General features: G+C 35.9%; 1 protein-coding gene across 3 annotated transcripts in view; it reads left to right on the forward strand.

The window, feature by feature from the left end:
- TTC21B (tetratricopeptide repeat domain 21B) overlaps positions 1–13,824 on the forward strand; it is a 70,543-nt gene that overhangs the window by 6,276 nt on the left and 50,443 nt on the right. For 2 of the 3 annotated variants that reach the window (XM_059704229.1, XM_059704230.1), the window contains exons 4-11: positions 510–676; positions 3,255–3,377; positions 5,109–5,266; positions 5,920–6,004; positions 7,299–7,397; positions 8,701–8,893; positions 9,296–9,393; positions 9,710–9,910. In XM_059704229.1, coding sequence (XP_059560212.1) covers positions 510–676; positions 3,255–3,377; positions 5,109–5,266; positions 5,920–6,004; positions 7,299–7,397; positions 8,701–8,893; positions 9,296–9,393; positions 9,710–9,910 — 1,124 coding nt within the window. The remainder of the gene's footprint in view (positions 1–509; positions 677–3,254; positions 3,378–5,108; positions 5,267–5,919; positions 6,005–7,298; positions 7,398–8,700; positions 8,894–9,295; positions 9,394–9,709; positions 9,911–13,824) is intronic. The other variant, XM_059704231.1, reaches the window with a different exon arrangement.

Genomic DNA, 13,824 nt, shown 5'->3' on the forward strand with positions numbered 1-13,824 from the left:
ATTTTATATATTTAAATGCCATTTAACAAAGAAAAATCAACCAAAAAAATGAGTTCACGTGTCACCTCTGACACGCGTGTCATAGGTTCGCCATCACTGGTTTAGAACAATGAGTAAATGAATATACTTTTTCATAAATTTTATGAAATCAAAGTACAAATTAAGTATTTCTGGATAAAATTTAGGAACTTAATGAGAGATGTATAAAAAATATATACCACATTTTAAAGATTCAGTAAGAAGAAAACAAAGAATCTCAATGGTTTTCTTATCAAATTACAGGTGAAATAATTTGGATATACTGGACAAACTAATTTTACTTGTTTCTTTTTGCCTCGTTAATGTGGCTACTGGAAAATTTTAAGTTACATATGTGGATTGCATTTTATTTCTATTTGACAGTTCTGCTATAGAGAGAACTTAATTCTCTCCCCTGTTAATCATCTGACCTATTATAAATACTTGGTCTAGAATTTAACTTTCATTTATGTCTTCTTTTTCCATTCCAGATAGAGAAGCTATTTTGGAATCAGATGCCAAAGTGAAGGAGCTACGTAAAGGAGCAGAACCGAGAGCTTTGTACCATGCAGGCTTATTTTTATGGCACATTGGTCGTCACGAGAAAGCGAGAGAGTACATTGACAGAATGATCAAAATGTCAGATGGTAGTAAAGAGGTAGCTGGTTTTCTTATTGTGAAATAGTGACATTAACGGAAACATATTGTTTATATATTCAGCGGTAACTGCTGTTTAATTCTTTGTTATTGCTCACTCTATTCTCACTTTATAAATAATAGCTTTACTTTAATATTTTATTATTTTGTAAAGTTGTGGTTCTCAAAGGTGGTTTATTTTTATGCTTGTTTATTAACTCTTGAAATGATCTCTCCCTGGTTCCCTTCCTTCCTTATTCCTTTCCTTCCTTCCCTCCCACTCTCCTTGTTGAACTTCTGTAGGTACAAGGCACCATTGTTTGCACTGTTAATAATACAAAGACAAGGAATGCATAAGCGTTACTGTCCTGAATGGATCATGCAGCAGTTGTCATAGGTCATATACCCAGCCAGTATGTTGAGGGAGGTGTGATTAAAGAGTGCAGGAAAATGATAGTTGACATTCATTGCTTGCTTGCTTTGTGCTAGGTACTATTTTAGGGACTTGAGGAAAGATAACATCGGTAAGTATTAGGATGAGAAAGAATTTCTTGCAGTAGCATTTGAACTAAAACCTGAAAGATGGATAGTTTCCATAGGCAAAGATTATGGAAAAGGGAAGTAGATACTCCCAAGGTGGGAAGTAATAGATGGAAATGAGAAAAACAAGGAGACATATCGGTTCTGGGTACAGTGAGACTCTTCATATTTGATGGGAACATGGGGTACATAGATGAAGAGGATGGAAGAAAAATGTGGAGATGTGGGTTGGGGCAAATTGAAGGATCTTGACAGTGAGATACAGTATTTGTATCTCATTCAATAGGCATTGAAAAACCATCAATGATTCTTAATCACTTCAGCGATGTTATTAGAGTACAGATTCAGAAGATTAGTTTAACATGCTGTATAGGGTGGACTGACCTGGGGGGAAACTAGAATGCAGCCAAAAGGGTACTGCTTTCTGGCCGAAGACTTTGAGGGCTGATACTAAAATACTGTAGAGGGGGTACAAAATTGAGAATTATTAAATATCCACAAGGCTTGTCAACTGATTGTAAATAAGAGGGGAAGATACTGAAGATATCTCTCAGGTTTAAAGCCCGGACAATTCAGAGACCAGTTAACATAAATGGAAACTATGTTGAATTAAGAAGGTAATCTTAAAGACAGATGTGTTTAGCTGAAGACATGCTATATTCCAGGCTCTGGAGAACAGTGGAATAGAGATAGTAGATGAGCTGTTGGAAAAAGAAAATATTAAAAGAGGTACTGGACTGCAAGTAAAGCTTGGGAATTATCCACCCAGAGATAGTAGTTGAAACAATTCAAATAAGCACACTGATCAAGTGAGTAGAAATAGCACTGTTTGAGTAGTATTAGCTGTCTTTTCAGGTGAAATACAGAGAGCTAAATATAATCTCAGTTAAAGATTTATAAGTTTATGAAGTAACCTATAATTTTTTGTGTTAATCCTCACCAGAGGATATTTTTCCATTGATTTTTAGAAAGAGTGGAAGGATGGGTAGGGGGAAAGAGAGGAGTAGAGAGAGAGACAGAGACAGAAACAGAGAAAAACACCTAAGTGAGAGAGACATTGATTGGTTACCACAGCCAGGTATCGAACCTGCAACCCAGATACATGCCCTTGACCGGGAATTCAACCTGAGACCCTTCGGTGCAGGGGCTGATGCTCTAACCCAGTGGTGGGGAGCATCCAGCTCTTGGGCCGGATATGGTCTGCAAAATCATTTGGCCTGGCCCTGCCAAGGCATTAGGAGTGAATTAATTAAATCTTTGGCCAAATATAGAGGGCTAATTTTTAAGTTGGTAACTTTGTATGTCCAGATAATGATGCTATAAATATTCAAATGACCCTTGGCAGAGAAAGGGTTTGCTACCCCAGCTCTAACCTAACCATTTAGCCACACCAACCATGGACTATACATCTGATAGAAGAGCAGATTTCATAATTTTTGTTTGAAATTAAAAAGAAAAATATTCGACCTATGTCTGTCTTCTTTTCAACTCTATAAATCTTGCAACCCATTGGCTCACTAACATTTCTGAAGGTAAACATCCATGACTTCTTCAGTTTGTAATTTCTTGGACCATATATGCTTGCATTTGAAACTCACTGGACTAGTCATATATTAAAGAAAACATTGCCACATGATCTTAATTTTTAATGTATGTGAAGCCTGTTTTTCCATCTTAGTTCATTTAGTCTGATTGCTCAAAAAGAGGTCACAAATTCTTATTTATGTCTCAAATTACATATTTAACTGTTATTAATAACAATTTGCTGGCAAAATCCCAGATAAGAATATTGATTATTTAGCGTTAATGGACTTTTTGATAAGCTTCTTCATATTAATATTGAGCAGAGTAGTAAGGCTGAAATTTTTAATACTTTCCCATACTCTAGGCCGGCAACAGTTAGAAAGCATTTTTACTGCACAGTTTTATTGTTCATAATATTATTTAATAGAGTGATTTTTGTTATTAATTACCAAAAAGAAAAGACATTAGGTTTACTTCTTTTACCCATTTTCCCCCCCAAAGAAATGGAAGTATGATTAGAATTTTTCATTTTACAGGGACAGATCTTGAGAGCATGGCTTGATATAACAAGAGGAAAAGAACCTTATACTAAGAGAGCACTAAGATCTTTTGAAGAGGGATTACAAAATGGAAATGATATTTTTGCTCTGCTGGGTAAGGTGAGTTGGAGTTAGGTAAAAAAATCATGTTTTAAAATTTATTCATAATATAGTTGAAACCCAACAAAACTAAGTGCATCAAAAATAATTTTCATGTTACTTTTATCAACTCTCAATTGTATGTTTATATAGGACAATGAGCAGTAAACTAGAGAAATGTGTTCCCTGCCAAATTCTTCAATCCTAGGTCAGTTTTAATTGGTTTTTTTGTTATTGGTGTTGGTGGTTGTGGTTCCTATGTTATTTATTCACCAAACATTTACACCCTGTCTAATATATCTGAGATATCACTCTAGATATTGGGGATACCCGGGACACTTCAGTTGCAGGCCGACACTCTGTCCACTGAGCCAAACCAGTCTGGGCAGATTCCATTCATTTTTATGGCCAAGTAATATTCCATTGTATGTATAAACCACAACTTTTTTATCCACTTGTTTATTGATGGGCACTTGGATTACTTCAATATCTTGGCTATAGATAAGTAACTCTGCAGTGAACATACAGGTGCATATATTCCTTTGAATTATAGTCAAACCTTAGTTCTCGAATATCTCCCGTTTTTCCACAATTCGGATCTTGACCCAACAACTTTTTCATGCTGATTCTTATAGAATTAGTCAGGCATCTTTCAGGTGACAAACAAAGGAGAGAATGTGTGAGTATGAGTCAGTTTACCATTATACCTCGTGTTGTTAACATCTCAGGAAGTTATGCTGTGAATATTTCTAATGGGGAAAAAATGATTTAGTTTTCAACCAAATTGCTTCTCAAACAACCTTCCGGAACAAATTAAGTTCTAGAACCGAGGGTCCACTGTAGTGTTTTGGGTTTTTTCAGATATATATCCGGAAATGAAATTGCTGCCTCATAAGGCAGTTCCGTATTTAAGTTTTTGAGAAACTTCCATACGATTTTCCACAATGGTTGCACCAATCTGCATTCCTACCAACAGTGCAAGAGGGTTCGCTTTTCTCCACATCCTCCCCAACACTTGTCTGTTGATTTATTGATGATAACCATTCTGACAGATGTGAGGTGATATCTCATTGTAATTTTAATTTGCGTTTCTCTGATGATTAGTGAAGTTGAGCGTCTTTTCATCTGTCTATTGCCCATCTCTTTGTCCTCTTTGGAAAAGTGTCTACGTATTTAGGTCCTTTGCCCATTTTTTTATTTGATTGCTTTTTTGGTGTTTAGTTGTATGGGTTCTTTATAAATTTTGGACATTAACCCCTTATCAGATGTTTCATTGGCAAATATGTTCGTCCATTCAGTAGGTTGTCTTTTCATTTTGTTGATGATTTTCTTTGCTGTTATTTTGCTTATTCTTTAAAATCTTATCTTCTTTATCTTGAAAATATTTTTTAAAGGTACAAAATATCTTAGTTTTAGTTGCTGCTTGTGAATACACAGGAAATATTTTATTCTAAAAGGAAACATTATTTTATGGTGTTTCTAAAAACATTTTTAACATTAATTGTATTTCTCAAGTATTTAAAAGTGGAATTTAAAACTTTTATTCTTCTGTGATGTTTTAAACTTTTGTTTTGATAAAAACTATTTTTATCTTATTATAAAAGTGATCACTTCCTTGCAGAAAGGTCAGAGAACAAAAATATAAAAAATGCTAAACACTAGTTTTCTCCCGACTTCAGGATAACTGTTGGGAGAACCTTGGTATATATGATCACAGTTTTGATGCCACTTCCTTCTTTTTTCTCCCATTAGGCACAATGCCTTGAGATGCGCCAGAATTATTTAGGTGCTTTGGAGACTGTGAACCAAGTAATTGTGAACTTTCCAAGTTTCCTCCCTGCTTTAGTACAGAAAATGAAACTACAACTGGCCTTGCAAGATTGGGACCAGGCGATTGAGATTGTGCAGAGGTAAAGTACAAAAAGGTGACACCCACCCCAACCTTTGGATCTCGTTTTAATTTTGAGAAAAAATAAAATCTGCACATAATTTTTTATCTTAGTGTTTTTTAAATTTGATTTTTCCAAAAATACGGAATTGAAAAGTTTAATATTGCATTGTTTAAAGCTTAATTGATTGGTTTACATACATATCTGACTAGCTGTTCTAAGGCAGACTTTTTTTTTTTTTTGCAAACAAATACCCGTGTCCTCATGAAGCTTATATTCAAATGAGAGGAACCATATGATAAACAGAACAAATAAGAAATTTTGTAGTAGTATGTTCGAAAGTTTAAGTGCTATGGGGAAAAGATAAAGCCACAGCTGGAAAGTGAAATGGGGCGTGGGGGTGAGGGAGTGGATTTTATGGGAATGGCCAGGGAAGGCCTCACTGAGAAGGTGGCATTTGAGCAAAGGAAATAAGCAATGCGGATATCCGGGAAAAACTTTGCAGGAAGGAAAAGCAAGTGCGAACACCTTGAGGCCAGAGTATGTGTCCTATGTTTAAGGAATGGGAAGGAGTAAAATGACTAGGAGTGAAGTCCCAGCAGAAAGGTGGGAGGGAGCAGGGTGCCAGGTTGCGAACATATGTAAGTTTATTTCGACAAAATGTTTTTCCGCAGGTTAATGCTTCAAGATAAACAAAATGTAGAAGCACTAAGAATGCTGGCTCTTTACTATTTGTGTAGGGAGGGGGATATAGAGAAGGTAAGTTGCATTGTGCTAATGAAGTTTCCTGTATTAATAATACAGGAAGTACTCTTTTAGAATGTATGTCACTGTAGTTTTTAGTTGATTCTTGAAAATACACTTTAACAAAGAGGTGAGCTTCTTAATTCAGCTAGTAAAGTAAAAACAGTATGTAGTCAACATTAACACTGAAAATTCCTTTGATCATTAATTATGGTATATGTGGTTTTTCTGTATAAAACTCCCATGCAATAATATGTTTGATTAATGTAACTGGTGATACTGGGTATGGAAGAGTACATAGAAAAATATAATTTATAATATTTTTAAATTTTATTTAAGTTTGGATAGGTTACATGGGCTTAGGATAAAATCCCATTGGACCTTACAGTAAGGTAACATGTTTCTCTAGTAGTGAGCATATTGACTATATACTAGATTATAGAATATCATCATCCAGTCTTAAGTAAATAGTATTATAAAAAGTAGTAGATTTGGATTGTGTTGAGTTTGGTTAAATTAGTTAATATGACAGTGCCTAATAGGTACTTTAGTAAATATTAAAAGAATTTTAGTAGAGGCAACTATTCGGTAAATATTCCGGGCATTGAAATTATTTATACTAAGTATCTTAGTGATTTTTCTATTCTAGATCATTTTAAATCTAAACCAGGCTATATATGTAATCCAAGGGCTGATCTTATATAACATTAGTGTTTGTAAATATGTTGTTATTCATATCTCATTTGTGTCATGGATTCATTATTTTAGAGGGAGCTTGGCATGTACAGTTAATTGAATATTATAGGTATCTTTATCTACCCAAAGGTTCCTATTCAGTAACAAATATTAAAAAAATACATTCTAAAACTCTGTTCTTTATTGATAATTAATTATTGAGCTTTTTAAAAAAAGTTTTTTTAAAATATATATATTTTATTGATTTTTTACAGAGAGGAAGAGAGAGGGATAGAGAGTTAGAAACATCCACGAGAGAGAAACATGGATCAGCTGCCTCCTTCACAGCCCCTACTGGGGATGTGCCTGCAACCAAGGTACATGCCCTTGACCGGAATCGAACCTGGGACTCTTCAGTCCACAGGCCGATGCTCTAGCCACTGAGCCAAACTAGTCAGGGCTAAAAGAAGTTTTAATACATCTTGCAACATATCAGATTTTATTGGAAGAGGGAGGAATTAGTAAAAGCAAATATATTTTTAAACAATAATAGTATTTATTAGTCTATATGTCATATATTATGTTCTTTATTTCTTAGTTTATTTTAAAATTATACTGGGTACTTTTGTTTTAGGCTGCAACCACACTGGAAAACTTGGAAAATGCATTGGATGCTATGGAACCACAGAATGCTCAACTTTTTTATAAGATTACCATTGCCTTCAGCAGAACTGTAAGAGGGTCCACTATGTACCATAGCTCTGTTATCTACAGTTGGAAATAGAAAATAAGTCACCAAGGCTGAGGCACCAAAGAGCATATGGCCTAGAGTGAAAATATGATATGTATATAAATATGTGATAGATTCCTAAGAAGGGCAGTCCAGAGGAGATATGGATTCCAACTGTAAAAAGCCATCATGGAGGCTTCATGGAGCAAGTGGCATTTTTTGAACTTTAAAGAGAGGGAAGTGCCTTCCAGGCAAAGGAAATAAGTGCATAGGATTTATGAGTAGGAATGTTCTTTGTTTTGTATTTTTAAAATACTTGAAAAATGTTTTAATGTGTGTAATAGACTATTTTGGTAGGGGAAATGGCTGGTATCTTACTTTTTTTATAATATTAAAGAAATGTTCACATTATAAGTACACAAATTTAAAAGGTAATCAGGAATGGATTAAAAAAATCAGTAGAATCTTGAAATCAATACCTGAAATGAGTGGATTAAAAAGTTAATTAAGCTAGGAAAAAGGCACACATGAGTAAGTAAAACAATTAGTAAATATAAAGTTGAAAGAAAAAATCAAGGGTGTTGTTAAGTGACATAAATAAACTGAATTTTCTCATTTACAAACAAAGATTGTCAGATTGTGTGAAGTTTAGAGAAAAACAAATTCTGCTATTACAAAAGTTTAAGGTAAGGAGGGTATATTTATCCTTTTTATTTGCCTGTTGCCAGATACCTGATTAGTTTACAAAAATTCAAACAGTTTAGTATTATACTCGTAAAAGATGTTGTCTTCAAGTGTTACATACTTACTCTAGCAACATTGCCATTTCTTGAAATATTTTTAAAGCTTTTTAAAATGAAGATTCTAAGGCATAATCTTTTAAAATAGTCCCAGTGGTGCCACCCTTGTCTTTAGGGGGAAAGCCCTACATTTTTTTTCCATTAAAAATGTATATGCAAACTTAAAGCAATAACTTCATTGTCTACTTTGTAAAACAACTGTACCATAGTTTGAAAAGAGGTCTAGAGTATGTTTGTATGCCAACATCATTAGGAGTTTACTTTTCAAGGTAGCTGTTTTTAAAAACACTACTCAGGATATATAAGTCCTCAGAGGATATAAACTGTTTCTTGCTGTTCTGCCTAGATAGTAAATAGAGAAGTTTTATTTTTCTTGGTTATTAAATCATTGTTTCTTTGCATTTTGCTTCTGCAAAATATAAGTAACATATATGTATGTTTAGAAAAACAATCCTTTTGACTGAATAGAAGTGTTCTAGTCCAACTAAATATTTTCTTCTTTTTAGTGTGGACGTAATCAACTCATTCTTGAAAAAATTCAAACATTACTAGAAAGAGCTTTCAGCTTAACCCCTCAGCAATCAGAATATGCTACAGAACTTGGATACCTAATGCTTTTACAAGAAAAAGTTAAGGAAGCATGGAAGTGGTATCAGATTGCCATAAATCTTGAAGAAACTAGTATCACTGCAGTGATTGGTATGACCGCTATTTCTATAAATGTTCTTCATAGAGATGCGTTTTCATACCTGCCATTAAAAATGTTTTATGATTTTCTAAAATTAAACAATTCTCCACTATCCCCAACAGAAAAAAATCATATATCTTTAAAAATAAATTTTTTATTTCATAATTAATATCTTGAGAGAGTAGGTTTTTATGGGATAGTTACTATACTAGTATATTATGAATTCCATCATAACAGATTTTATGTGAGTACCAAGCCACCCATTTTCTTTCACCTTTTCTTTTTTTTTAATATAAAATTTTCATGTATTATTGGTGGGAAATCATGTTTTATTAATGTTGTTGGTATTAGCTTAAAGTTTGCATGCCTAAAACCAGATATGCAAACTCTGTTTCTGTTCTGTTTGGTTTTAGGTTGTATCCGATGTCAGTTAATAGAAGGGCAATTACAGGAAGCAGATCAGCAGCTAGAATTCCTTAGTGAAATTCAGCAGTCTTTTGGAAAATATGCGGTACGGTATTTTATTTTATTAGATATTAGATCCCAGCTACTATTTATAAAATATGAAATTTTAAATTGTCTTATTTAGTAATAGCTTTAAAGGAGTAATATACACCAATTTTAATATGTAACTTCATTTATGAATTTAACTCCATGAAAAATTAGACTTTAAATAGTCTCCCATAAGATTCTAAAAATCTAAGCTAAAACTTAAGTATGAATAAATATTTAATATCAAGAGCACTTCCTGTAAATTTGAAATCTAAATAGAAAGAAATGCCTTTATAACTGAATGTAGTGATTTATAAAAACTACTGATTTTTCAGGAATTAACTTATTTACAAGCAATTCTTGCTATAAAGAAAAATAAACAACAAGAAGAAGTTATTAACTTGTTAAATGATGCCTTGGACACTCATTTTTCACAATTACAAGATTTACCTTTTGGCATACAGTATTTTGAGAAGTTAAATCCTGATTTCTTGCTAGAAATCATTACAGAATATCTGAATTACTGTCCATTGCAAGTAAGTAATTTGGGGACTTTGTGGGGGGATAGAGGGTGACTATTAAATTTATTGCGATCACATTGGTTAATAAAATTATCTAGGTTTCAGGTGTACAATTGACACATCATCTGCATATTGTATTGTGTGTTCACTGCCCAAAGTCAAGTCTCCTGTCATGTTGAGCCCCCCTTTCCCCTCTTCTGCCTCCCTCAGCCCCCTTTCCGTCTGGTAATCACAATACCAATGTCTGTGTCTGAGTTTTGTGTGTGTGTTTTTTCCTTAATCCCTCATCTATTTCACCTGGCACTCTAATACCACCTCCGGAAGCTATCAGTTTGTTCTCCATATCTGTGAGTCTGTGTCTGTATCTGTGAGGAGTCCATATCTGTATCTGTGAGTCCGTGTCTGTATCTGTGAGTCTGTATAAGTGAAATCATATGGTATTTGTCTTTCTCTGACTGGCTTATTCCAGGTCCATCCATGCTGTTGTAAGGGGTAAGATTTCCTTCTCTTTTTTATGACTGAATAGTATTCCATTGTGTAAATGTAACACAGCTTTTTTTACCTACTACCTACTGATGGGCACTTGGGCTCCTTGCAAATCTTGGCTATTGTAAATAGTGCTGCAATGAGCATAGGGAGCATATATTCTTTCAAATCAAGAGTTTTGAGTTCTGATAAAGTCTCAGAAGTATATTCACTGGGTCATAAGGCAGTTCCATTTTTAATTTCTTGAGGAAACGCCGTACTGTTTTCCATAGAGGCTGCACCAGTCTGCATTCCCACCAATAGTGCACTAGGGTTCCCTTTTCTCCACATCCTTGCCAACACTTGTTGTTGATTTACTAATGATAGCCATTCTTTCAGGTATCAGGTGATAGCTCATTGTGGTTTTGATTTGTATATCCATAATTATTAGTGATATTGAGCATCTGTTCATACGTCTATTGGCTGGCTATCTGTATGACCTCTTGAGAGAATTGTCTTTTCAGGTCCTCTGCCCATACTACCTGACATCAAACTATACTACAAGGCCATAGTAATCAAAACAGCAGAGTTCTGGCATAAAAACAGCCATATAGATCAATGGAACAGAACAGAGACCCTAAAAATAAACCACACCTATATGGTCATTAATATTTGACAAAGGAGGCAAGAATGTACAATGAGGTAAACACCATCTATTCAATAAATAGTATTGGGAAAATTGGACAGATATGTGAAAAAAAAATAAAACGACCACCTTTTTACACCATATACAAGCATAAACTCATAATGGATGCAAGACTTAAATGTAAGGCTTGAAACTGAAAATCCTAGAAGAAAACAAGCAGTAAAATGTCAACCATTTCCTGTAGCAATATCTTTTCTGATATATCTCCTCGTGCTTATTGAAGATGTTTACTCATGGTATATTCTTGCCTCCTTTGTTGTAAATTTAATTGATTATATATGTGTGGGTTTATTTCTAGGCTCTTTATTCTGTTCCATTGGCCTATGTTTCTCTTTTTGTGCCAGTATCATACATGTTTTTATCATAACAGCTTTGTAGTATAGTTTGAAATAAGGGAGAGTGAGGCTTCCAACTTCCATTTCATTTACTTCTGCTGTGGTCTTTATTGTTTTTTCTTCCTTCTACTAACTTTGGACTCTTCTCTCCAGTTTTTCTCTTATAATTCGTTTTTATTTTTATTCTGTTGTGGTTGGAAAAGTTACCTGACATGATTTCAGTGTTCTTAAGCTTTGTGTTCTATCATGGAGAATGTGCACTTTAAAAGAACACACATTCTGTCTAGCCAGTTTGGCTCAGTGGATAGAGCATCAGCCAGCAGACTGAAGGGTCCCACGTTTGATTCTGGTCAAGGGCATGTACTTCGGGTTCAGGCTTGATCCCAGGCCTCGGTCAGGCTTCAAGTGGGAGACAACTAATTGATGTGTCTCTCTCACATCGATGTTTCTCTCTATGTCTCTCCTCCCTTTCTTTCTCTCTCTCTCTCTCTCTCTCTCTCTCTCTCTCTCTCTCTCTCTCTTTCTCTCTCTCTCAAAAGAAAAAAAAAAGAATGCGATATTCTGTTTGGGGTAGAATGTTTTGTGCACACCTATTAAGTCCGTCTAGTCTGTCACCTAAGGCCAATATTTCCTTTTCAATTTTTTAAAATATATTTTATTGATTTTTTACAGAGAGGAAGGGAGAGGGATAGAGAGGTAGAAACATCAATGAGAGAGAAACATCCATCAGCTGCCTCCTGCACACCTCCCACTGGGGATGTGCCTGCAACCAAGGTACATGCCCTTGACCGGAATTGAACCTGGGACCTTTCAGTCCGCAGGCCAATGCTTTATCCCCTGAGCCAAACCGGTTAGGGCCTTTCTTTTTTGATTTTATCTAAATGATCTATCCATTGATGGAAGTGGGCTTAAGTCCCCTATAACTATTAAGAACCACCTTTATTATATATTTGCCTTTACTAGTGAGATTTTTTATGTGTGTGTATGTATTTTTGGCTTTTTCTTTTCCATTTAAAGAGTTCCCTTTAACATTTCTTTTAATGCCAGTTTAGTAGTAATGAACTCCTTTAGCTTTTGCTTGCCTGGAAATTCTTTAGCTCTTCCACAATTCTGAATGATAACCTTGCCGGGATAGAGTATTATTGGTTGTAGGTTTTCCCTTTCATCGTATTAATGTATCCTGCTACTCTCTTTTGGCCTGCAAAGTTTCTGTTGAAAAATCAGCTGATAGTCTTATGGGTATTCCCTTGTACATAACTAGTTGTTTTCTCTTGCTGTTTTAAGATTCTCTCTTTAACTTTTAACATTTTAATTATGATGTGTTTTGGTGTGGAGCTCTTTGAATTCATCACTGTGCTTCTTGGAATTGGATGTCTATTTCCTTCACCAGGTTAGGGAATTTTTCAGCCATTATTTCTTCAAATAGGTTTTCTGTCCCTTTCTCTCTCTTTTCCTTCTGGAACTCCTATGTTAGGAATGTTAGTATACTTGATGTTGTCCCAGAGGTCTCTTATCCTTTATGCTATCCTCATTCTTTTAACTTTTTAAAATATCTTCCAGTTGGGTGATTTTCACTACCCTGTCTTTCGGATTGCTGATCTATCCTTCTTTGTCATCTAATCTGCTGTTTCCTCTAGTGTATTTTTTAATTTATATATTAAATAAATAATATATATTTTATTTATATTATTCAGTTTTTATTGGTTCTTTTTTACAGTTTTATATCTTTATAGAAGTTCTCCACTTGTCTGCAGAGTTTGATGAGCATTTTTATGACTATTACTTTGAACTCTTTATTTAGTAGACTAGGGACCCGGTGCACGAAATTCATGCACTGGGTGTGTAGGGGGAGTGTCCCTTAGCCCAGCCTGCCCCCTCTCACATACTGGGAGCCCTCAGGCATTGACCCCCATCACCTTCCAATCGCAGGATCAGCCCCTTGCCCAGCCTGACGCCTGGGCCAGAGGCGTCAGGCCTGGGCAGGGGACCCTCATTTCCCCCCATCACTGGTTCTGCCCCCAGCCCAGGCCTGATGCCTCTGGCCCAGGTGTCAGGCCTGGGCAGGGGACCCCCAGACCCCTCCGATTGCTGGCTCTGGCCCCTGCCCAGGCCTGATGCCTCAGCCAGAGGAGTTGACCCTCATCACCCTCCGATCACCAATCACCGGATCGACCCCTTGACCAGGCTTGAGGCCTCCGGCAGAGGTGTCAGGCCTGGGCAGGGGACCCCCAGCTCCCCGCGGTTGCAGGCTCCACCCCTGCCCAGGCCTAACGCCTCTGGCCTAGGCGTCGGACCGGGCATCGGGGACCCGCAGCTGCAGCGGCCCCGCGATCGTGGGCTTCGCTTTAGGCCCAGGCAAGGGACCCCTAGCTCCTGGGACTGCCAGCTTCGACCGTGCCCAGCTCCCATCGCTGGCTCCACCC

This window comes from Myotis daubentonii, chromosome 7 (assembly GCF_963259705.1).
Source record: "Myotis daubentonii chromosome 7, mMyoDau2.1, whole genome shotgun sequence".
Lineage (NCBI taxonomy): Eukaryota > Metazoa > Chordata > Mammalia > Chiroptera > Vespertilionidae > Myotis > Myotis daubentonii.